Below are 27088 nucleotides of genomic sequence, written 5' to 3' on the forward strand. Positions count from 1 at the left end.
CGAAAGTGAACTACTAGTATTTCTCCTCCCAGTAAATATTTTGGGGAGTTAAATATGGTGCTATTAAAAGTCTTGGAAAAGAAAAAAGAAAAAGAAAAGTAAGAACAACCTGCAGCTTTAGTTAAAATGATATGCAATCACATTTAGGAACGCAGTAAAGATAGCAAACGGTTCAGCTCACTCAAGTTCGTTATCCATTTTATGGGAGGAGGCAAAAGTACTGAATCTCCAAACTGAATACTATCTTTTTTTTTTTTTTTTGAATACTTTCTTTCACGGAATCTAAGATGCTATCATTTTTAGAGGCACCGTTAGTATAAGTAACTATTAGGAGAAAAAACTCCTACAAGTTAAACCGTGACACAATCAGAATGTTTCTTTAGCAGCTATTGAGAGCGCTGTTATACATTTAATTAGATTATTTTATTATATGTCTTACTAGTGTATGCAAAAAATGGCATGCTAAAGTGAAATAAATTGGTTTGGGTACTCCTAAAACTTTTTTACATTCAGCATTTGACTCAGACTCTTTGATGTCTGTTTTTATCCATGGGATCATCCTCTATATCAGGAGTTTGATGATGCAGCATTTCTTAAAATAATCCATAAGAAAACTAAGAGTCATCGGTGCTGGGCTTCTAAGCTGACCTTGAAATTATATAGAGTTAACCTACTTTTGACTCCTGCTTAAAGAACGCTACTAAACATGTCTGATTCACTGCCTCTCCACAACCATTTGGTTCCTAGTTGAAAAAGAAGGAAAAAAAAAAACCTTCTCCTGTCTGCAAGACTTTCTTCCAAGTCACGGATGCCCATTCTGCAACTCTTGATGCTGGCATTTGATGTTCACATATGTGCAGTGGTAGCTGCGGTCACAACTGCAGCCTGCCTGATGGCTTTGGTAAGACGCTACCAACTATAAGGTACATCCTGACTTAGCAGAGACTGTATATCTCCCAATAGATGAAATAGGGTGAAATATAAAATTTATTTCCTAGGTAGTCAAACTGGAGGGTAATTCCTAGGGACAGCAAGGGGTAAGATTTATTTTCCTAATAATATGTTTTTATTCATATAAGTATTTTTTTCATATAGGTCTTTTGAGAGATAAAAATGTTTCAGGTGATTGATCACAGTGATTATCCTCATGGTCCTATCCTTTGACTCCAAATTCTTTTCACTGTAACACATAATTTTGCAAACTCCCTTATCCGTCTTGACATTTTCTTGTGTGGCATGGTAAAGAAGCATAGTTAAGCCAAACAAACTTATTATCAAGATCATTTTAAATATGGTCTTTGATATTATATATTTATTACATACTATAACTTTTCATTTTTTTCCATCTGATTACAGACACATGCTTTTTAATTCCTTTTAAATTGCTTGTGTAGGAGAAAGCAGATTTCTTGGTAAACAAGTTTAAGAATAATTTTTATCTTGTGTCTGGTTTGAGGATAGAATTTATATTAAAAAGAAAATTAAGTCAGTTAAGCATCTGCCTTCAGCTCAGGTCATGATCTGAGGGTCTCGGGGTCAAGCCCTGAGTTGGGCTCCATGCTCCTCACTTACGGAGGAGTCTGCTTCTCCCTCTCCCTTTGCCCCTCCCCTCTGTTCATGCTCTCTCTAATAAATAAATAAACAAACAAATAAATAATAAATAAATAAATAAAAGAAAAAATGGGCAATTGAAATGTCATTGTATCTTATCATGTCAAAAGTTAAAAACTGTTTTCATGACCTAATATTTGGCTTACATTTAAAATAAGCAACTGGCTTATTTTTAGAACTTTGCACATATATAAATAAAATATATCACATTATTGGCAATTTTGAAAAAGCCAATTTGGATACAATGGCCACCATATTTACTTTTTAATGATTTTTCATGTATAAGAGACACCTTGATATGTGATACAACCTTGATATATGATACAAGAATTTTGATCAGACAAATATAACTTAAGAATCTGGTAAATAGCATCTTGAGGTGAATTTTTGAGAATTGCCATTTAATGCTCCTCATTAACTTGCATTTTAAAATCCATTTTTTGGGGGGCATCCCAGGTGGCTCAGTGGTTTAGCATCGCCTTTGGCCCAGGACATGATCCTGGAGACCTGGGATCGAGTCCCACGTCGGGCTCCCTGCATGGAGCCTGCTTCTCCCTCTGCCCGTGTCCCTGCCTCTCTCTCTCTCTGTGTGTGTCTCTCATGAATAAATAAATAAAATCTTAAAAAAATAAAATCCATTTTTTTTGGTTTCTTATCTTTAAAGCAACAGCTATAAAAGGTATGAGCTAAACAATACATGCAGGAGATTAAAAGTAATAGAAAACTGTAAAATGGTAAAAAAGCATCCTGATTGCTAGCAATGGTCAATTATGAGATAAGTCAAGTAGGAAACTGAGTTGGTGACTACTATGAAATGGTCTCCATCCATGGTCCCTGATGCTTTCTCTACACATGCTAGAAAGGTCTTAAACCATTTTATTTTGAGATGAAAAAATGTGTGTGTGTATATAAAACATATATGTAATTGTATATGAACTCATATGAAATAAAGATGGAAATGTACTGGCTTTTGAGCCAACCCTCCATCCAGTACCCTAACACTTTCCAGAAACGCCAGGGACTCACAGGCCACTAAAAGGCCAGATAGTATTTTAAACAGGGTTTAAAACCAAGGGCATTGCCAGGTTTAAACCTGTAGTCCACTTTTTTCCTCCCCTCAAAAGGTTTTCATTGCTTGAAAAAAGCTTGTTTTTTCGTACTAGTGGCTGTAGGGAAGTTAGAAGGAAGTCCTTTCTTTAGCAACTTCTTAGTCCTTTGTCTTCTACTCTACTAGTAGTTTACAAAACTATGTAAACTACTGGAGAAAGCTGGACATTAAGGCCATTATGCAAGTAGTACACTGGAGTTTGTGTTACAGAATGATATGCTAATATTGGCTGAAATTCTCCATCTGCATTTGTATGGTTGGTGCCTTACAGGCATTCTCTTGAGTCTTTTTATTTATTTTATTTTTATTTTAAAAGATTTCATTTATTCATCTGACAGAGTTAGAGAGCATAAGCAGAGGGAGTGGGAGAGGGAGAAGCAAGCTCCCTGCTGACCAGGGAGCCCAATGTGATCCTGGGACCATGACATGAGCCAAAGGCAGATGCTTAACCAGCTGAGCCACCCCGGTGCCCCTTCAGTCTTTCTTTTTAAGTTTCACCTCAGGGTAGATTAAAACCTTTCTCACCTAACAGATAAAGTCTAAGGATACTTATTTATATATTATATATTATATATATATATATATATATATATATATATAAAATACACACACACACACACATACACACACATAGAAAGACTATGTGTGCATCTGTGTGCACACACACCCCTGGGTGCCCATGTGCTCACTTAGGACACTTGCAAGACAAACAAAATTCCTAAATCAATTATATTTCAATACCTGAAATATCCATAAGTACTATAAATATCAATGCATTAGTAAGAAAATAAATCTGTGTATCTTAAGTTTGAAAAACCAAAGATACTTTCCAGGTGTAAGCATTGTTCTTTAAAAACTACACAACACATCTTCTTATTTTTTTTCACTTGTTCTTCAGAGCTATTATATTTTTTAATTTGCTTTGTAAACAAGTTAAGTGGCTATTGTCTATTTTGTCCACCACCAGCCTAACCTTAAGCAAATGTTTGAAATATTCTGAACATTTAGGTCTAGATGGGAAACCAGCTCCTTTCTTCTCACTCATTTGCTTTGTTCTTAAATCTTCATCTTGTGGCTCTTCTTACCTCTTCTTCTTACCCTTCCTATCTTTAGGCTTCTCAGAAGATTTCTGCTTTGTGGAGATACCCTTGGGGCACCCCATGTAGATGAAGGAGAACTTCCTACACAGGGTTAAAAAGACCTGATGGCATCAACCAGTGGAACCCTTCCAGAAAGGAGAGATGCACTGGGTCATTTTATTGCTCCAACTGGGTTTCTTCAGTCAGGTTAAAGGAAACAGTTTATATGTTTTCTGCTTTTTCTGGCTTTCTTCCTAACCTTTTCTTTATTCTGAGCATGAACAAATTCTTCCATAAGAGAGGAAAAGATTCTTCAAATTCCTTAGGCAATCTCTGGGGAAATCAACCATCTCAGGAGTTTTAGGTTTTTCAGAGGTGTAAGGAGCACACAAAAGTGTTGTTGGGAGAAATGAATCAGTATTTCATTTTTCACTGTTGAAATTAATTCAGAACAACACAATGTATGACAGTGACATGACATTTCCATTTGCTTTTCCTTGAGCCACTCTTTATATTTGGAAGTTTGCAGCAGGAAATCTGCAATCTCTCAGGCAGGAACAAGTTTTCATAGTCTTAAAACCAGCAGCTGCCTCAAGTCAGTTTTGAATAGTATACTTTGTGTGCCAAAATAAATCCTTCTTTAAAATCCAGTGTGCCCTGACATGGATGAACCTTGAAAGCATTATGCTAAGTGAAATAAACCAGACACAGGAAGAAAATATTGTATGATTGCACTTATATGAAGTACTTAGTAGAGTTAGATTCACATAGACAGAAAGTAGACTAGTGGTTCGCAGGGGCTGGGGGGAAAGGAATAATAGGGAGTCTTTGTTTACTGGGTATAGAGTTTTAGCTTGAGATGATGAGAAGTTCTGGAGATGGATAATGGTGATGGCTACACTATAATGTGAATATACTAAGTGCAAAATATTTTAAAATGTAGCATTTAAAATGGAGGTGCCTGGGTGGCTCAGTCTATTAAACTTCTGACTCTTAATTTTGGCTCAGGTCATTATTTCAGGGTCAGCATTGAACTCTATGGTCATTGGGGAGTCGGCTTGAGGGTTGTCTCCCTCTCCCACTCCCCTCACTCATATTCTTTCTCTAAAACAAATGAATACATCTTAATAAAGTGGTTAAAATGGTAAATTTTATGTATTTTGGCATAATACAAAAAAAGTAAAAACAAAAACAAAATGGTATAATTATCCTAAAACATTCTCACTGAAGTTTCTAATAGAATCCTTTAAGGTGGACAGCCCCGGTGGCGCAGCAGTTTGGCGCCGCCTGCAGCCTGGGGTGTGATCCTGGAGACCCAGGTTCGAGTCCCACATCGGGCTCCCTGCATGGAGCCTGCTTCTCCCTCTCCCTGTGTCTCTGCCTCTCTCTCTGTCTATGAATAAATAAATAAAATCTTAAAAAAAGAAAAGAAAAGAAAATCATCACCATTGGTTATCCATCTCCAGAACTCTTTCATCATCCCAAGCAGAAACTCTAAAAAAAAAAAAAAAAAAAAAGAATCCTTTAAGGTCTAAAAGGTGGCAAAAGGAAGGAAAAAATGATGATGGGAGATGAGAGAGTGTTGGTTTTTTTTTTAAGATTTTATTTATTTATTCATGAGAGACACACACACACACACACAGAGAGGCAGAGACATAGGCAGAGGGAGAAGCAGGATCCCCACTGGGGAGCCTTATGTGGGACTCAATTCCCGCACCCTGGGATCACGACCTGATCCCAAGACAGATGCTCAACCGCTGAGCCACCCAGGCATCCCAAGAGCGTTGATTTTAAGTGCTGGGAATAACCAATACATCCTACTTACGTATTTTCCATAATCTGTTTACTCTGGGCCGCCACTGACACTGAAGCCACCAGGGCTCACTGTGAATGAGAGGCTCTGGCACTCTATGGTATCATTAGTTTCTTTAAGACAAAGGCTTTAATGCTCACCCGTGGTCATCTGCCTCCTAAAATGCATTCAGTTTCGGGCACCTTCGTGGTTCAGTTGGTTAAGCAACTGACTCTTGATTTTAGCTCAGGTCATGATTTCAGGGTCGTGAGATTGAGCCCAGCTTTAGGTTCCATGCTGGGTGTGGAATCTGCTTAAGATTCTCTCTCTCCTTCTCCCACTGCCTCTCTACTCCAATAAATAGATAAATAAATAAATAGATTTTAAAAATGCGCCCAGTTTGTACCCTATGGGGTTTTGCGGCCTAGCACAATCAGATTTTTCCCTTTTCCTTTGGAAATCTCCCTACTTCTTTCCTCTTTTACCACCCTGAAAAGAAAAAAAAAATGGGGGAGAGCAATTGCAATGTAAACACTCAAGAGCTAATAATTATGTAGAGAGAGAATGAATAATAGTAAACTCAATGAAAGATGCCTATTGCTCTATTTTTCCATTACTTTTTGAGTTTTACAAAACAATAATAATAAAAAGAACAAATAAGAACAGATAAGAGTAATGACAATGATTTTAACTCATAATTGAATTTCTACTCTGTGTTATCATTTCTGATTAAATTCATGAAACATTTATCAATGAAATAACATACATTTTTGTGTATCTTGTATATGTAAGGGATACATAGCTTAGGATAGACATAAAGAACTGGTAGGTGAGCCGAAGAAATTCTCCAGAATGCAGCACAGAACGTTAAGGAGACAGGAAATATGAAAGAGAGGTAAGAGCTGTGGATAACAGAAAGACATGGTCTGATAGTCTTTCCTTAGAGCTCCAGAAAGAGAGATGGGAATAGAGGCCACATTCAAAGATGAAATGACCAACTAAAGAAACAATTCATAACAGGGAGAAGCACAATGTATACTCAGCAAGGTGAGTGAAAAGAAACCTGCACCAGACATCTTAAAGTGAAAACTCTACAATATTAAAGGCAAAAAAATTCTTTAAAACATCTAGATAAAATGAGAGATCACCTGCGCTTGTAAGACAAGGCTAAAAGCTAACTTTTCAACCATTAGACTAAATGCAAACTTCACAATAGCATCAATGGAAGACAATCAGGGGGGTGATATCTTCAAAGTTCTAAGAAACAATAAGCATCAATCTGGAATTACATCCCCAGCAAGCCTACCTTTCAACAATGAGAGTTTATCTTAAGACACAAAAACAGAATTTGCCATTGATACTAAAGAATATTCTAAGAGATTTACCCTAAAAGAAAGGAAAATTATTCCAAAAGTAAGATCTAATGTGCACAAAATAATAATGAACAGTTTTAAATTTATTTGCACTTAATGAAAATAGCTGTAAAGTACATAAAGCAAAAATGAATGGAATTATGACAAATCAACAATGTCGTGAACAATTTCAACACAACTTTGATTGATAAACAGACAAAAATAATATGAAGATTTGGACGACACAATTAACCTTGAATTTTTGAACGTATGTAAAACCTGTACCCAACAATTCAGGAATCTGCATTCTTCTCAAACACATGTGAAATATTTGCAAACTCTGATCACATACTAGGGCAGTGCTTCTTATGCTATCTTTGGTGAAACACCAGCTTTTTCTCAATTTTGGTGATGACTTAATTTTGAAGATTTCAAACTTAAAGAAGAGTTGCAAGAATAGTAGAAAGAACTCTCTTCAAACAGATCCACAATTGCCAACGTTTTGCCACTTTTATTTTTTCTGTTTTTTTCTGAGGCAGTAGAGAGTAAGTTGCAGATCGTAATTCTTCACCCCTAAGTACTTCATTATTTTCTAAGAGCAAAAACATTATTTTACATAATAGTGCAATAATCAAAATCAAGAAATTTAACATTGATCCAACACTACTATCTAATCCATAGTCCATATTTAAATTTCACCTTTTGTCCAACTTAGTTCCATTTGCCCCAGGATCCAATCTAGGACTATGCGTTGCATTTATTTGCATGTCTCTTTAGTTTCTTTACTCTGGAACAATTCCTCAGTCTATCTTTGCCTTTCAAAACCTTAACCCAGTAGGGGATCAAACTATGCCACCCCACAATATGCCATCTCTGGGATAAAAATTATTTTGAGCTGAAGGCAATTGAGAAAAAGCAAACATATAATGAGCTTTCTTCTTCTCTCTATCTGCCTGAAAGTAGGACATGAATTCTCCTTGTGAGGCTGTCCGTCCCACAATTTACTGCCCCTAAAAGAGTCCAGAAACCCCTTTCTTTTGTGTTATCACTTACCTACAAATTTACCATCCTTTGTCAGAATGGTATAAAAGCCTCCAAGACTAACTGCTTCTTTGGGTGTTTTCTTTTCCTTCTATAAAGCCCCTTCCCCTATGTCATATAAAACTTTTAACATCAAATAAAATTTATATGCTTTTCTCCCAATAATGTGTTGTCAGTTTATAGGCTCATCCACAGACTCTAAGAGGATAGAGGGACATTTTCCTCTCCCTATAAACCTTTAAAAGAGGACAGGCTAGTTATGTGGCAGAAAGTCCCTCAAACAGAGTTACTTTATCTGATGTTTGATTTTTTATAGGGAAATCACATAGGTGATGCTGTACCCTTCTCAGTGTCTTATATTAGGAGACACCCCGTGTCAGTCAGTGACATTATTGATAATATGAACTCTAATCATTTGGTGAAGGTGGTGTCTGCCACGTTTCTCTACTGAAAAGTTACTATTTTTTTTCCTTTGTAATTGATAAGTAATTTGTGGTGAGGTACTTGGAGACTATGTAAATTTTTTATTCCTCATCAAGTTTGTGCTCTAATTGGGCACTGTCGATTCTTGCTTGAACCAGTCACAACTACATTGCATAATAGTGGTTTTCTAAGTCCACATTTCTTCTCTAGTTATTACCTGGCATGCTACTGCAAGGACGTGCTTCCTTGCTTATCCAGCTAGCTGGCTAACCTTAGTATTGACTTAGACATGCTTATTTTATGCAGTGGGTTATAATCCATTATATACATTATTTGCTTTGATTGTAAATCAAATTGTACTCAAGTTGTACATCTTTGACCAGTTGGCATTTCTTCAAGTTGCTTCCCTTTTGGTCTATTCCTGTCATTTTGTGACCACTTTATAAAAAAAAAAATGTTCTGGCTTAGATGTTCCTGGCTCATCTTATACTTTACCTGCCCTATCCTTAAACTTGGCCATTTCTCCAAAATGTCTGAGTTCTTTTTAGTGGGGAATGGTACCAGGAAATCAAGATCTAAAGTGGCAGACCAACACTTATATAAGATACAAACAACTTAATTTCTTCAGAAATAATGCACCTAGCAGAACCAAATGCAAATCTTCCCTGAGGGAGCCCACCTCATTCAAGGCTTCAAAAAAAATCTCACAAATGAAATTTCAGGGATCCCTGGGTGGCTCAGCAGTTTAGCGCCTGCCTTTGGCCCAGGGCGTGATCCTGGAGTCCCGGGATCGAGTCCCATGTCAGGCTCCCGTCATGGAGCCTGCTTCTCCCTCCTCCTGTGTCTCTGTCTCTGTCTCTCTCTCTATGTCTATCATAAATAAATAAATAAATCTTAAAAACACACACACACACACACAAATGAAATTTCAAGGTAAATTAGCGTATCACTATCAAAAATAACCGAACATGCATGGAAAAAGAGATACCATATGCAAGAACCAAAAGAAACAATAATCAATAGAAATAGGCTTACAAGGACCTTTGTTCTAGATATGTAAGAGCTTAGAAAATTATAAACTACAAAAAGGCATTAAAGACAAACCAAATAGATGAAGAGATATACCACATTTAAAAATTGGAAAACAGTATTACAAAGGTGTTAGTTATACTCAGAGAGTTCTACAATTCCAGTGCAATTCTAATGAAAATCCCATGAGGATATTTCATGAAATTTGAAACAATGAATCTAAAAAATATATGAAAAATCATGGGGCACCTGGCAGGCTCAGTCGGTAGAGCATGCAACCATTGATCTCAAGGTTGTGAGTTTGAGTCCCACAATGGTGTAGAGATTACACAAAAATAAAATCTTAAAAAAATAAAATGAATATGAAGAATCAAAGGGGAAAAATAGCCAAGGCACTCCTGAGGAAGGAGACGAAATAGGTGGGGACACTTGTGCTACTAGATATCAAACATTATTATAAAGCTGTAGAAATTAATATTGTGGGACAATGGTTCAAGGACAGAGAAACTGACCCCAGCAGAACAGAAGAGAGCCCAGACACAGACCTCTGCATTTCTGGAAATTTGATATATGAGAGATTTGGCATGACAGATCACCGAAGAAATTGGGTGAGACAATTGGCTGGCACAGACAAAAATCAATTTCCAGTATATTAAAGATTTAAGATGAAAGGACAAACTTTACAACTTTTAAAAGAATGTATTGGAAAATATCATTCTGACCTCAAGGAGGGAAGAATTTTTTAAACAAGAAACAAAAGGGCTAACCCTAAATGAAAAGATTGATAAGATCAACAATATTAAAATTAAGAACTTTTGTTCAAAAAGACAACATAAAGATATGAAAGCATAAGCCATGAACTGGGGAGGCTTCTTGCAACACATATAACTGATAAAAGGTTGGGGCACCTGGGTGGCTCAGTGGTTGAGCATCTGTCTTTGGCTCAGGTCATGATCCCAGGGTCCTGGGATTGAGTTCCATGCTAGGGGAACGCCCTGAGGGGACCCTGCTTCTCCCTCTGCCTGTATCTCTGCCTCTCTCTCTCTGTGTCTCTCATGGATAAATAAATAAAATCTTAAAAAGAAACCTGATAAAAGGTTAGTATTCAGAATAGAAGAACACGTGGAAAGAAAGAAAGAAAGAAAGAAAGAAAGAAAGAAAGAAAGAAAGAAAGAAGAAAGAAAGAAAGAGAAAGAAGGAAAGAAAGGGAGGGAGCACAGAGGCAGACAGACAGACCTTGCTCCCTGGGGAGCAAAATTGGCCTTGGTTGAGAATTACTGATGTATACATATATATGGTACATTTTTTTTTCATGTGTGCGTTTTGTTTTGTTTTGCTTTTAAGTAGGCTCCATACTCAATGTGGAGCCCAGTGTGGGGTTAGAACTCATGACTGTGAGATCAATCCCTGAGCTGAGATCAAGAGTCAGACACCTAACCGACTGAGCCACCCAGGCGCCCCTATATGGTATATATTTTTTGAGTGTTTTAAATGTTCCATAATAAAACAAAGTTTAAAAGTGATGAGTACAAGTTTCACTCAGCCTGTAAGCACAACTAGGAAGTAATCATTAAGTGCTGAGAAAACCAGAGCCTGCTGCAGGGCCTTTGAAGTGACGGAGTAGAGTAGTATGAGCTGACAGTTTCAGGAGGATTTTGACTAGCTGGTGATATTTCTAGAAATGGTACTGGGTATTGGGAAATCAATGACTCCAGATACACTGGAGGAATATTTCTGCAATGTTTCTCAATTCTTTGGGAAATCCAAAAACTTAGTTTAGCCTTTTAGAATACTATGTAATTTTTTAAACATCTATTATTGATTTTTTTAAAGAAAAACAAGACCTTTTGTTTATATAAGACCTTCTAAGGAACTGAAGGAAGTCCATATATTTTGTTACCTTTGAGGGGTTGGCTCTGATTGCAAAGTCACACAAATTTAACTGTGGCCCCAGATAACTGGAACATTTCCAGAAATAATGTAACATATCATCACTTCTCTAGGATGATGAGTGATCCCACACTCACTCACTATTGCACCCTATTAATCCAAGAGCTTCCCCAATGATGTGGTTCTACTTGGAAACACCTGTCTGATTCTTATACTTACACTATAGCCCCCTTTAATCCCTCATGGAGAGGGTTTATTTCCCTCATTTTAAAAATGGAGAAACACAGACACATAAAGGATACATACTTTTCAAGATAGCATAATCCAGAGTAATTAATTAGAAACAGAATTGGTGCAAAAATTGGGTTTACTGAATTGTGGTCTGTGTGCCTTTTTCCCTAAGCTCTGAACTGTGCTTGGGCATGCGTGAGCATTAGTGTGTAGAAGTGTGTATGTGTGTGTGTGTATCTGTGGTTGGGGAGATGTGTGTGTGTTTCTCTGAGGACAAGGGGGAAAGACAAAGGACTGGAGAACCAGAAGGAGAGGCATGGTAGAAAGAATATCAGATTCAGAATATGCCTTTGGCCAGAACTCTCTGAGTCTCAGTTTTTTAGCCGTAAAAACTCGCAGAATGATTGCAAAAGTCAAATGAGATGTGTATTTGAAAGAAAGCACTTTATGTTTCTGTATATAAATGTGATTGTCATTATTAGCACTATTATTTAAAATGCAAGACAGATGATAAAGGAATCTGCATGGGTAAAATGACCCACATTTTCTTCCTTTTCTTGGCCCTGGCTCTTACCATATGTCCAGTTCAGAGGAATATTCAGTGGCTCCCAGCAAGGCATCCGGAGGCCGGTACCAGAGGGTCACAACTTCTGAAGAGTATGTCTGGCTGGGAATGGACTTCGCCCGGGCAAGACCTGACCGAGGAGGAAAAACACAGAACTCACTGTCCTAGGGCATCCCGCAGAGCCAGGAAGAGATGCTTGCTACCACAGAGTCAGTAACTAGCAGAATAAGAAACATTTAAAAAATAAGACACAAATTTTGGGGGCTTTTAATAGAGCTACTCAACTCTCTTGACCCTTGTGAACCTCCTTGTCAAGTCAATTTCTCAAGTTTGGGTCTATTTTGCAGCTAGATGTGGCCTCCTGGCAGCTAAGTATAGGGAGGTGAATAAATTCTTCCCTATATGATAAAAACAGAACCGATGTGCGAACTTCCAGATCATGCCCTTTTGGGGGGATTAAGCCTTCTTTAAGCCCTTTTCCTTTTCCTCGAGGCTATAATGAGAAGGAGGTGACAGCCGTCTTTAAACATGTAGTTGGGGCAAAACCCTAAGGTTGCCGGGGGCCCCATGACGGAGGGACATGGGTCAGGACGCCACGGGGCCACCATACAAGCTCCAACTACTTAGGTCAACCTGTTATATGAGACAAAGTTAAGCTTCTAACATGTTTACGACCTCTATAATTTAGGGTTTCTGTAATAGCAATAGGACTCAATGCACAACTAATATGGTCGCCCTCCATTTTTGCAGACCAGGAATCCCCAGTTTAATAAAACACAGGGTAGGGACTGCTAATCCAAATTAATTAGTTTGGTAGGACCTTGGACACATTGCTCTCATGTTCTGCAATATAAGAGTACTTTTTTTTTTAGAGAGGGGGGAGGGGCAGAGGGAGAGGAAGAAAGAGAATCTTAAGTGGGCTCCATGCCTAGCATGGAGCCCAACATGGGGCTTGATCTCAAGACCCTGAGATCATGACCTGAGCTGAAATCAAGAGTTGAACACTCAGCTGACTGAGCCACCCAGGAGCCCCTGTCGGTACTTCTGCCAACTACCTAATCTCACAGAATCACATGATCTAGAACTGGGGAAAAACCCTCAGCAGATGAGTTCTCTGTTGTGGCAAATTGACAAATGAATATCTGTTGAATGCTTACTTATCCAGATGAAAGCTACTATGTCAGAAGAAAGTACTGCAGCTATAGTGCAGCCATTTGATTGATAACTGGCCAACAGATAAGAGTGGCACCCCAGCTCCAGCTTTTCAACAAATATTAACTGAGCATCTACTGTAGTGTTTTTATGTTTAAAAACTTGCTTACACTGATAAGCAAAATGGACTCAGGCTGCCTTCATAATTCTTATAGTCTAATGGAAGAGACAAAATCACCACACAACATATGTGTGTATATAATTATAAACTGTAATAAGTGCTAATATGGAAAGATACAGTGATACCCCAGGGAAATCTGCATCACTTTGATGGGAATAAAAACCTCAGGTACTCCTGCAGTGACAGCTCTGTTGATAGGTGAGCAGGAACAAGTGCCATGGAGCCTCTGTTCCAGCAGGAGTCCATTCTATAATGTGGGGTTTACCTCTTTATCCTGGATCTATTCTGATAAAATTTTTATATCCACTCAGATATAGGAAAACCTACTAGGTAGAGTTCACTCTATACACGTCTCTATAAAGATTGGCAGTGGGGCAGTGGAGATGCCCAAGTTTTCGGGTCTGATTAGACTGGGGCTTGATGGAATTCTAGGAAGCTCCCAATCTTGCCCTGTTTCTTGCCCAACACTTCCTATATGGTAGTTTGACATCCTCATAAAGCGTCATGTTCCACGGGCCTCCACTTTTAAAAGACCGGGCCTAGTCAATGCTTTAAACATGTGCACACAAAAGCATCATTGTTCAGAGCCCAGAAGGAGACTCGAGGGGAGACTTACCAAAATCAGCCAGTTTGAGCTCTCCCAGGTGACTGATGAGTAAGTTCTGAGGTTTCAGGTCCCTGTGAAGAACGTGTTGGTGGTGGATGTACGCCAGGCCCCGCAAAAGTTGAAACATGAAAAGCTGGAAGGAATGAACACCTTATCTAAGCAGATTTGAGCCACTATGTGTTGATTTCTCCTCTAAATCAAAAACAGTCATCTGAAAGAATATAGTAAAAGTGTCTCTTCAGAGACCAAAAAAAAAAAAAAAAGATTTTACATTCAGAGAAGGGGGAAAAAAGACAAGAAAAGTCAAATAAGTAGACCATGTCCTAAAAACAAAGGGAATCTGCCTTTTCCTGACATCTCTTTTCTTTGATACTGGAGGAATTACCCTTCCTTAAAAATCTAAAGGGAAACTTTGAAGTTTCCTTTGGAACACTAGTTATTGATTTAGATGTGAAAGATTTAATTTTTTTCCCACCAATGAACTTGGCATATGAGATCAAAGTTGACCTGGAAATGATATTCTAAGGTTTACAACTGCTTAAGTTTTCCAGGCTCTCTGATATGAAACCCTTTTCAAAACATAACACAAGGAGACCAGACTGGGAAATATATCTTTAGATGGTATTAGGAAATAAAGGAACCATTATCTTTTTAAACCTATTTTTAAAGCCTGAAGTTCAAAGTTGGAAACAAACTATAGTACAGCCGTTTGACTAAGAAGAAAGAGAGACCCCCCTCCCCCAAAAAATACACCAAAAAAAGAAAAAGAGAATAAGGAATAAAGAGTATATAAAAGAAAGAAGAAGGAAAAATATATTCTGGGCCCAAATATTTTAAATGTTGTGTGTGGTTATAAGGCATAGAAACTGAAGACATTACTAGGTTCTCACCAATGTAGAAGCTGAAGGAAAAAAAAGAATACTTAGCATTCCAATGTCTTTTGCTCTTTTCCAGTGCCACTGGCAATGGAGAACTGAAACACCAACATTAGTGTTTACAAAGATCCATGCCAACTGAGAACAAGTTCTGGCAGTTTAGAAAAGAAAAGCCCAGCCCCAGCATTCCTGGAGACACAGACACCTAGCCGATGCAGAGCTGCGCAGATAAACCCACTTTTTCCATCACATCTTGGAAATTAGGAACTGCAGAGATGCTGGGACCTGTACTGGCCTAACAATGACTGGGAGACATTGGAGCCAAGCTGAGGCAGGCATGGTCTGACAGGGGCAGGGGCCTGGGTTAGGGTGGGGGTTACCCACCATGACACAGCTGTGGCCATGTATTTCCATGCAGGTCCCACATTGGGCTCACAAGCCATTTAAGAATGTTAAAGATTTCTTGAGACTCCTACTTCACCGGTTCTATGAGCTTTCCCAGTGTTCTCCCTTCTTGGTGCTTTGCATGCACACACTCTTCATTTTGCCATTCATTCATCAAACCACTAAGCTACCAAAATATGAAATTCCTATACCAATGTTTAAACCTTCTAATCAGCTATAAATATAAATGTTTCTGGAAAAGACAATATAAAGAACCCACGAAAATTGCAGGGAAAAAAGATAAGAGGCTATATTACGTGCTTACAGGTATGTTTTTCAACAGGAAAATACTAAGGAAGGAGGGAGCACAAGACAACTGAGGGCCAGAGACAGAAAGGAAGAAGGGGAAACATTTATTAAAAGCCAAGGACCTTTTGTAATCCTCAAAGTAACCCTCAAGGGAGATATGCTTGTCTTTGATTCACAGATAAGTAAAATTGTGCTCAAGGAAACTTTAAAAACATGTCAAGAGACCATCAGGGCCGAAACTCAAACTCAGACCTGCCTAACTCCTCTACATCATTCTGAGAAACCAAAGAAAAGAAAATGAAACCATGACAGGGAAAGGGAGAGTCAGCTGGCTGAGTCAGAGGCAGAGCTTCTTAGTGGGCCAGCCTGAAAATGCGGTTCATGTTGGAGTGTAGACTGCTCTCGCTAATTAGTCACGCCCGCGTCCCACCTTCTTGCTCTTCGGTCCCTTTCCTGCCTGGCTTCACATATATGTCCACAAACATTCATAAATGGTAAAGCAGTACAGTATTAATGGATGGCATTTTATAACCACACTTCTTAAAACTACAGTCTGCCCCAACTAACCTCGCCACCCACTCACTCTTGAATCCTTTGCAACCTGTATTCTCCTTTCACGCTGCCAACGCTTCACCAACAACAGAACACAATCCAATGGCATTTTGGCATTTTCTCAGTCAACATCAAGCCAGATTGTGGGTGATTCTTTCCAGAGAGGCTTCCCATACCCCAGGGTTAGTTCTGTTTTCAACACAGTGAGGCTCTTGGGAACAAAGTAATTTCACTGGGCTAGTGCCATCTGGGCCAGAGTGAGCATTTTCACTGCTGCCTCTGCTCTGGGGAACTCATCCCTATTTCCATTTGCTTTGACTGGAAAACTTCTTTGCGCTTCCACATACCCCTAATAAATCCCTCTATTTATTAGTGTATCCCTCGCAAATCCACAAAGTAGTCAAGTATGACTGCAGTCAAATGTAGTTTTCAAGACAGTCTCCACCACGCCGTCCCTGAGACTGTCTCTTCCCTTGACCTTCCCATGAGAGTGTAGTTTTTCTGAAACCTCTATAGTCTGAAAAGCTGCTTCCTTTTGTCTCTTGTCCTGTTCCTCTTTCAAACCCTACAGGCAAAAGTTCTATAATCAGTTCTTTTATCTTTGTGTATTTGCTCTTTTGGTTATCTACTCTCTTGTCTTCAACTACAGACATCCTGTACCAATTACCCCCAAGTCTGTATTTCCAGCATCTATCTTCCTCCTGGGCACTAATCACCTCTCTGATTGTCTACTGTTCATTTCCCTTTCGATTTCCATCTCAGCTAACAGCTCACCATGTCTAAAACAGGACTCTTCCTCCTCCCCTCCAAATCAACTTCTTCTGTTTCTGTTACTAGAGCTATAATTACTCTGGTCAATCAACCTAGAAGAAGAAACCCAGAAGGTAAGGCCTCACCCTAGACTTCCTGAATCAGATGCCCAGGTCATTTGTCTGCTTGTTGAAGTTTGAGAAGCACTGCGCTAGCCCACATCAATAAACTCCTAACTGGAACCCCCTACTCTTTAATCCATCCCACAGACCACAGTTACATAAATTTCCTTCAGATCATGTTATTCCCTCTCAACTCAAACCCTTTTAATGGCCCTGCTGTCTAAGAAATATAGTCCACATCTTAGAAAATAAGGCTCCCAGCCACCTAGCCAATCTATTTTTTCCAGACTTATGTACCCCCATCTCACTTGGTGTTATTCACAAATGTCCTGTAATAGTATTGGTTCATATTTCTTATCTCTTGTTTTTGGTTGTAAGGTCCTTGAGGGTAGGAGTTTTGTCTTCTATGTTTTTTTATCCCTCTAAGTCTTTGGCACAGGGCACAGTGCCCAGTATAAGAGTCACTCAAGCCTGAAAGTGTTTGTTCCCAGTTATTCTTTCTCTGAGTGTTCTTCTACTTAATAGCCCTAGTTTCTTGACTTTTCTGCTCTCTCCTAAGTTATCAGCAACCTGCTTATCTTCACCTCCTTTCTTCAGATTAGACTCAGTTTAGAAGCCTGACCGTGACTTTAACCTCTCTCGACAATCTTCTCAACTCTGAATCAATCCAACTTCTACTTTGTCTACTCCTCTGTCTGAATTGGTCAATGCTGCCATTAAAAAGGAAATCCCATGATCATGCAGAAAATTTAATGGTTTTCATTTTCACCAAGAGTTCTTAACACACTGCTAGACATTCTTTCTTAGTTTGCCTGGTTAGATCTCTGTCCTATCTCCACTAGCTATTTTTAAATGTTTTTACTCTCCCCAACCCCTGTCCTCAATCTTCTTTTCCCCTTTGTTTCTAAGATAGGATTAGGTCCCCTTATTATGAGTTCTCCTAGTATTTCTAGTTAACATGGCCATAGCTCTGGTCACTTTGCTTCTTACTACCTATTTAACACCATATATCGGGATCCCTGGGTGGCGCAGCGGTTTGGCGCCTGCCTTTGGCCCAGGGCGCGATCCTGGAGACCCGGGATCGAGTCCCACGTCGGGCTCCCGGTGCATGGAGCCTGCTTCTCCCTCTGCCTGTGTCTCTGCCTCTCTCTTTGTGTGACTATCATAAATAAACAAACAAACAAACAAAAAACAAACAAACAAAAAACCCACCATATATCTTACTGGACTTGGAGCTTATTGACAATAAAAAACACAACTTATTCATTATTGAAACCTCAGAACTTAATATAATACCAAGCATTCAATCATTCTTGAATGAATAAATGAATAAAAGAATATAAATGTTAATTGAATGAGTACAGCATATAGAAATTTTGTATAGGTTATATCAAGGACCAATCAATTAATTAATGCCAGTAAAAGCCATAGAGAATGAAAAGTACGAAATGCAAGTGGTTTCTAACATCCACAGCACACACAGAATTATAGCGAGTTAAAGAGTTTATTATTATTTCTATTCCCGTGACTGGGAAATGGAACTTGGTCCCATTTATAACAGGATCTGATAGAACAGGTAACTAATTTAGACCTAACAAAGGTAGTTTGTTTGCTGATTCTGATGGGGAACTATAAGTACAACACAAATTTTATCACAGACCACAATAGTCTGCCATGAAGGATGTATTTATTTTACGATGGCTTAGCTTCACTTCTTTCCTTTAAATACAATTCTTTTTTAATTGGTTTGTACTTCTGAAGACACCTTTGCATGATGGCAATGGCTGACAAGTTTAGGCTGCCTGGAAATGGCTACACATTGCTCTATATCTTGAGGGGAACCTTTTTTCCCCCATGATTTTATTTACTTATTTTGAGAGAAAGAGAAGACTGCAAACAGCTGGAGGGGGCAGAGGCAGAGGGAGAGAATCTCAAGCAGACTCCCTGCTGCGCACAGAGCCTGACCAGAGCCTGACGAGGGACTTGATCCCCACAACTGTGAGATCAAGACCTGAGAAATACCCAGGTGCCCCAGGGAGAAACTTTAAAAAAAAATTTCTCTGGAATATCAATAATATGCATCTTCTTATTTAGTATCATGGGACTTTGCTTTGTGATGACGATGTGTTTCAAAATTCTGCTGTGGGCAAGCCAGACAGGAGTCCTGACCCTCGAAGTACTCACCCTGACATTGTGAGGATGAAGCCCTCCTGGGTGCTGACACATGTACTGGGCCAGGTCTGTATGCTACAGAAAATGGTGGAAAGAATGACATTAGTGGAACTTCAACACTGTCCTAAAGTGGACCACAGATGTTAGAGGTATTACAAACTTCAGAATTTTTGAAAATAAGGTACAAAAGGTACATAACCGGGGTTCCTGAGATCTCACTACTCCTGAGGTCAAACACTGTGCATCCTTCTAAATGGCTGTTCTAAGAAGGAAGCTTGTTTCTCATCACAAAAAGATGCTTATTTTAAATGACTGCCACTAAACACAGTGATACAGGCATATTTCACCCTCCTTGAGGGCGAGTCAAGTATAGATGCATTAGGATTTCATCCTGCTAATATCTGAATGTTTTTTTCATTTCAAAAATATGAAAATGAGTTATTACTTAGTAAACTTGTATACAATTTTTAAAAGCCTTATGATTTACGTCTTTATTGTCAATGAAAAAATGGGGTCTGCTCAGATGGTGATTAAAAATAGATAAAAAAAAATAACTACAAAAGTTTTATTTAGGAGGCAAACTCAACGTGCTTATTTATTATTGCCTGTAAGGGGGACAAAAATAGCAAATACAGTGTGTAAAGAAGCAGGACTAAAGAAGGAGTGTAAGAACAATAGGCTCTAGTAATCATAATAATGAAAATTTCCATGACACTTTCCACATTGTAATGAAAGTTTTATCATGCCATAAAATATTAACAGATTCATTATACAAGCACCAGGCTTTTCCCTCATGCTTTAGAAAATGCTGGGGCAACTCACCATGTATTCAAAAACGAATGTCAGTGTCTCTTTGGTGTGGATTATGTCATGCAGGAGCACGATATTGGCATGTTTCAAACCCTTCAAGAGAGAAGCTAGAAATATTAAACAAAATGTTAATTCAATCATTGATAATGATTGTACTGCTTTAAGGATATCAAGCAGTATTTATTTTTTAAACATTTCAGATCATTCTGGTTTTTTATTGCTGGGGAAAAACTCTGGTGAAATAATATTTAAAATTACAAAGAAGGGATTCCTGGATGGCTCAGCGGTTTGGCATCCGCCTTCGGCCCAGGGCGTGATATTGGGGTCCCGGGATCGAGTTCCGCATCAGGCTCCCTACACAGAGCCTGCTTCTCCCTCTGCCTATGTCTCTGCCTCTCTCTCTCTCTCTCTCTCTGTGACTATCATAAAAAAAAAAAAAAAGAAATAAAATCTTTAAAATAAATAAATAAATAATAAATAAATAAATAAATAAATAAATACAATTACAAAGGACCTTCATTATTTGTCAAATGGCGAGTCATTGCATTTACATAACTTATTTTTCTTACTGGCTAGAGCAGTTGCAAAAAAAAATATGTTTCCATTTATCTAATCAATTTCATCAAAGCACTCAGAGCACTTTGCAAGTGCTTCCCTCTGGGAATCTTATCTCTGCTTCAGAGTTACAGAAGAGGAGGCCTGGAGAGATAAAGGCCATTGCAGGAGCAGGAAATGGAGTGGTCTGCCTTCTAGAGTCGGACTTTGCAACACGTGACCATTCTCTAAAATTCAAAGTGTCACAGAGGGTCAGCAGGGCCCAGGGATGCGATTAGTGGAAGGCAGGGATAAGAGTACGGGATGAAGAATTGTTGAAACATGATAGAGAGTGGAGAGGATTTCTTAAAGGAAGAATGCAAACCTCTGTGGAAAGGAGAAAATGCAAACTTGAAAAGAGGACAGAACCAAACTTGGGGAGCCCAGGGGAGTATGAGTGGTGAGGTGTGAGGACTGTCTTTTGCATCTTTAATAACAGATTATTATTAGGTCACTAAAGGCAGCCTTAAAAAGGAGAAGTCACCACAAAAGGCCACTAAGTGGCTGGGAAGGAATCTGAAAGGGTATCTTTGGGGGCTTCAGGTATACAAAGACCTCCTAGCTTCACATGGGTGGAGCCAGAAAAGGCATAATAAGGAGATGATGAGCCTCAGCTCAGGACAGCCCTGCATGAATAAATAGTGTCCTTAAGACTCACGGGAAAGGAAAAGTTAAGCATGAACACTCAAATCAATGCCCTGCAGGGTGTGCTTGCATGTCCTGAATCCCTTACACCAACTCTTTCTCAGAATTCCGTAAGATGGGAAAGGAAAAGTTAAGCATGAACACTCAAATCAATGCCCTGCAGGGTGTGCTTGCATGTCCTGAATCTCTTACACCAACTCTTTCTCAGAATTCCGTAAGATTAAAACCAAGCTCAAATCCTACCCTCAAATTTTGGAACAAATTACTTCTTTCAGGAATCTGCCCCTGTTGTAATGATCCTCTGTTGTTTTGCCTTCCTGATCACCATTTTCCTTTCTAGTGGGATTTTCCTCTGGGAAACCAACCCTCTACTCACTCAGTCCCTGCTATTCTGGTGGGGCAGACCCCACCCACCCTTACTCAAGGCAGAATGTGTCACCCAGGCCTGGCCAGTCAGAGCACAGCATTCTCTAGCTCTAGCAACCCGTGAGGAGACAGGCACAAAATTCTATCTCACTGGTGCCATCCAGAAAGAAGTGCTTTCCTTTCCAGGGTGAAAAGAAGGTTGAGCTTGTAGGGTTTTACCCCGGGCTGCTCTGGCCAGATTATCAACACCTGGTGAGAGCATGTCTGGGACTAAAATTAAGGTGCATGAAAACAGTGTTGGGGATGGAGAGGCATGGAATCCTGGTGACATCATCTACGCCCTGCTAGCCCATAGTTATCGGAACTATCAGCCAGCGAATTTCCTTCTTCACTTAACATCAATTTGAGCCGGGAACCTCTAATCATCAAGAGCCCTATTAGACCTGCTAACTCCACTTTGCTCTAATAACTAATACTCTCACTTGACTTTTTGCCCCCTGAATCCTTATGAGCTAAATTTATTATTTCACTTTTATAAATATGTTGCTTTGTCAATGTAGTAAACAGTTTCACAGGCATCTGTTTAATGTCCCTGGCCCCAGACTGAAGGCTACATGGGAACAGAGGGAGTGACTTTCCCTCTCTTTTGGATGCCGCCGCACCACCTAGTATAACACTCAGCCAGGAGCAAGCACTTAATTTGTCAAATATATTTATTGAATGTCTTAACAGAGAACTGATTGTGGAGCCAGAGGCCCTAATGTGAATCCTTGCCCTGTTACTTTCTATCCGACCAAGCTCAGGAGAGTATCTCAACCCCAGTCTCAATTCACTCTTTCTGAAAGAGATAATGTCTTTTCTTTTCTTTTTTTTTTTAATTTTTTTTTAAAAAAATGTTATTTATTTATTCATGAGAGACACACAGAGAGAGGCAGAGACCTAGGTAGAGGGAGAAGTAGGCTCCCCGTGAGGAGCCTAATGTGGGACTCCATCCCAGGACCCCGGGATCAGGACCTGAGCCAAAGGCAGAGCCTAACCACTGAGCCACCCAGGTGCCCTGAGATAATGCCTTTTCTGACTTGACTTCACAGGGTTAATATGAGGATGGAATCAGATGTTATTCGTGGAACCCTTGAAAAATGTAAAGCATCACACGGTTGCAAACTAGAATTAATACCCTAGCCATCAGCTTCTTGCCCCTCCCTTTTACCTTGAGCTCCACTAAAACCCACCCCCAGATTAATATCTTTAAATTTTGTCTATGTTATATTCCTGCTAGAGTTTTCTGTACCTTCGATATTTATAACAATATTCAATATTTATAACAATCTGACCATCAGTTGAGAATGCTGTATTTTGTTTATTTTTAAAAGATTTTATTTATTTGTTCATGAGAGAGGCAGAGACATAGGCAGAGGGAGAAGCAGGCTTCCTGTGGGAGCCCGATGTGGGACTCGATCCTAGGACCCCGAGACCACCACCTGAGCCAAAGACAGACCCTCAACCACTGAGCCACCCAGGTGCCCCTATATTTTTATGAATTATGTTCATTTTCTCTCTCTGTACACAGACACACACACACACACACACACACACACACTCATGCATGCATTTCAAAGCATGTACCAAAACTAGATTTTAAAGGACATAGTAAAGCAGCAATTGCTAAGAATATTGTTAAGATATTTTCATTTTATTTTAATACAATTCTGTTCTTACTTAAATTTGACATTACTAAAACTCATGATGTTTATTTTTCTTTTAAAAGATTTATTTATTTTAAAGATTTTATTTATTTGACACAGAGAGAGAGAGAGAGAGAGAGAGAATAAGCAGGGGGAGCAGCAGGCAGAGGAAGAGGGAGAAGCAGACTCCTTGCTGAGCAGGGAGCCTGAGATGAGGCTTAATCCCAGGAACCTGGGATAACGACCTGAGCCCGAGGCAGATGCTTAACTGACTGAGCCACCCAAGTGTCCCTATTTATTTATTTATTTTAATTTTATTATTTTATTATTATTTTTAAAGATTTTATTTATTCATTCATAGAGACAGAGAGAGGCAGAGACACAGGCAGAGGGAGAAGCAGGCATCATACAGAGAGCCTGACGTGGGACTCGATCCATGTCTCCAGGATCACACCCTGGGCTGCAGGCCGCGCTAAACTGCTGCGCCACGGGGGGCTGCCCCCTATTTATTTATTTTAGAGAGAGAGTGTGTGCGGGTGATGGTGGTGGTGGTGGTGGTGGTGGTGGTGGTGGTGGTAGGGTTGTGGGGGGGGGCAGGAGGGGCAGAAGGAGAGAATCTTAAGCAGACTCCCTGCTGAGTGCATAACCCAAAGTGGGGTTCAATCTCACCACCCTGAGGTCATGACCTGAGTCAAAACCAAGAGTCAGACGCTTAATTGTTGAGCCACCCAGGGGACCCTTGTGACGCTTACTTTTAAAATCATGGTAGCATGTTTTCTTAATCATGATGGCTTCCTACTATCATTTGCTAAAAAGCTCAAGGAACAATATCTACTTAGGATGAGGCTCACTGCTAACAACAGTGGGTATAAAATATTTTATATAGTTTTCTTGATAATTTCTATCTTATAGGAGTAGGAAAAGTGTCCGATTTACCATTTCTCTATTGTTCACTTATAGTGTTAGTTTTATCTTCAATTCAACAATTTCTTTACAGAAATCCCTTCAAACTCCTCTCAATTCTTTTTCTCACACCCTTGTCCAATTCAGCACATCTCTTTGGCAATACATTCGAAACATGTCCAGAATCCCTCCCTTCTTGCCATCTCTCTGCTACCATCCCGGGCCAAGCCATCATCCTATCTTCTCTGAATTAGCGCAAATACCTTCTAGCTAGTCTCTGCCTGCCTTCTCCCTCCTTCCCTGCAGTCTGTGGCGCAGGGTGATCCTCCTCAGATGGAAGTCTCTCTTGGTTCCAAACTCCTCAGTGGTCTCTCATCTCACTCAGAGTAAGACCCAAAGTATTCACAATGGCCTGTCAAGTCCTCATTACCTCCCTGCCTTCATCAACTCATTCTCCTATCCTTGTTCGATTGGCTCTAGCACACTGGCCTCTTAGCTGTTCTCTGGATACTTCCAAATACATTTCTTCCCTGAGTCTTACATTTGTCCTTCTCTCTGACTAGAACCCTCATCGCACTCCCTGCATGTTTCCTCCTTTCAAGTCTCTGCTCAAACCACACCCATAAAGTCTGAGCTTCCATGGCCCTTCTGAGTGAGATAGCAGCCCCCAACCCCTGACCTAAACTAATGATCCTCTGGCCCTGTGCCCTGCTTTTGTTCTTCTCTATAGCACTTACCACTTGTTCCCCCTAACATATTATATATATTATTTGTTCATTTTCTATCTCCACCCTTAAAAACATAAACTACTGAAAGCAGGTATTTCCGTCTTTTTTTGCTTATTGCTATATCTTTAGTGTATAAAACAATGTTTGGTATATTATAAGCATTCAATAAATATTTACTATTGAATTAGTGTCACTTATCACCCAATATCATTTCTGTACACCTATAATTGGCAGGCATAGTGTGTTTCTGTGAAAGAGGCTTTCTTTTTGTTGTCTTCCTCATCACATAAATGTTGTTATTGCCATGTCTACTACTGCTTTTTTTGACACCCCAGAACTACAGAAATACTTTTATGGAAACTTTGACTTTTGGTAAGTAATAATTAGGCAATTTACATGAAAAAGTAGATGATGTTTAAAACATTTATCATGTGGTATTGGTATATTGTTGAGTTCATCTACCAAAGGGATTTAAAATGCTTTCAGCCTCAGATGTATGGGTCTCAAACCCAAGATGAAAAGGTCTTTCTTCTCATTTCAAGCCCACCCATAAACTTCACAGTAGGATATGGTGTGTTATGCAGACTAACAAACTGAAGGATACAAAAGCTGACTAAGAAGGGGAAAGATCCTAAAATCAGAGCATTCTGATTCCCATAAAATTATTGTTTTTATAATTCACATATTCTAAGTATACCTATTTTTGTTTTCCTTCAAAGAAAAGACACACAGATAAATTGGGGGGTCTTTAAAGCTCCAGACAAGTGGAATCACAATGGAATTTCTTTGAGTGCTTCCAAAATACTTTGGTGATCATGGTGATGATAATGATGATAGCTCATCAAGCATTTATCACATGCCAGGCATCGTTGTAGGAATTCTGCATATATTAACTTGGTATGAGAACACTCAGAAAGTCAAAGAGAAAATCTGAAGAATAAAGCGTAATCCCAAAGATCAGCTCACCACTGAACGTTATTCAGCTCATTTTAAAAATTTAAAAAGTATTTCTTTCTTTAAGTGTCCAAAGTAGTGTGACCCACTAGTTGAACATTAAATGGCATTTAATTTGATTCTCATGTATGTAAGATATTTAATAATTTTAAGAATTATTTTCATTTTGCAATGATGTGAGAATATTTTGTTTCTTGGCTTTGTTAAGTTTCATTGGGATTTATGGCTTAGTGAAGTTTTAGGAAAATTGATGCTTTCCAAGTGCAATGGGTCGTGATGTTTTGATGTTACTCTTCGGTGTACTGCTTTAGTTTATGTATATGTGCTGCCGAAGCAAGCACTGCTTTAGTTTATGTAGAAGGTGACAATGACAAGGAAGAACAAGGCTGGCTCTCAAAGTCCTAGGGATAGCTACACATAGTGAATGGCTGGTTGTGAGCTTTGGAAGGCATGGATTGTCCCTATCTCCAGCAGCTAGCACAGGCCTGGCATGTGGTGCTCAATAAGTGCTTGTGAATTAATGAAGACCAAACTGTTGTAATTGAGTTTATGTAGGAGTTAATAATGGAGTCAATTTCCATCCCCAACCTCCACTGGATGTTGAATTAAAAAGACATTCCTTCTGGCCTGGGCATCACAAGTCAAGTAAGTGAGTCGAGTTATTCATTCTAAGAAAAGAAATCTAGATAATGTTAAGATAAATGTTAGATAAGTAGTTATCTGAAAAGAAATCTAGATAAATTTAAATAAATGTTAAGACAAATGTTAGATAACTACTTACCTGATTTCTTTGCAATTGTAATCTGATCACATATCATCATCCTGACATCATTTTGTTTTATAAAAATGTAACTATGCATATGATACTGTGTATGTCTGTGATGTGATTTGATTGCATTCAATGGAGGACTTCTTGTCAACCAGGACTCCTGCAGTCTATTTGCAGTAACAGGCAAGTCAGCGGTTCTTATCAGTATTTTCTACCTCATTGTATGACCTTGGGGAGTTTCCTTAGTCTATTTTTGGCTCAGTTTTCTCATATATGGACTGGGAATAATTACTTTGTAATGTTTTCTATTAGAGAATGATCTTAAAAGATCCTCAACTAAAACTGTTTCTAATTTAAACACTACAGTTACTGGTGCTATAAAGTACATGATAGAATCAGAATTGACAAA

At 39.1% G+C, this 27088-nt stretch overlaps 1 protein-coding gene across 1 annotated transcript in view; it reads right to left on the reverse strand.

The window, feature by feature from the left end:
• Positions 1–27088, reverse strand: part of CDK15 (cyclin dependent kinase 15) — an 80976-nt gene that overhangs the window by 41566 nt on the left and 12322 nt on the right. The window contains exons 5-8 of the mRNA XM_026002474.2: positions 20048–20142; positions 19238–19300; positions 14071–14194; positions 12131–12251 (exon numbers count right to left, since the gene is read on the reverse strand). Of these exons, the coding sequence (XP_025858259.1) occupies positions 12131–12251; positions 14071–14194; positions 19238–19300; positions 20048–20142 (403 nt within the window). The remainder of the gene's footprint in view (positions 1–12130; positions 12252–14070; positions 14195–19237; positions 19301–20047; positions 20143–27088) is intronic.

The sequence above is a fragment of the Vulpes vulpes genome, chromosome 16 (assembly GCF_048418805.1).
Source record: "Vulpes vulpes isolate BD-2025 chromosome 16, VulVul3, whole genome shotgun sequence".
Lineage (NCBI taxonomy): Eukaryota > Metazoa > Chordata > Mammalia > Carnivora > Canidae > Vulpes > Vulpes vulpes.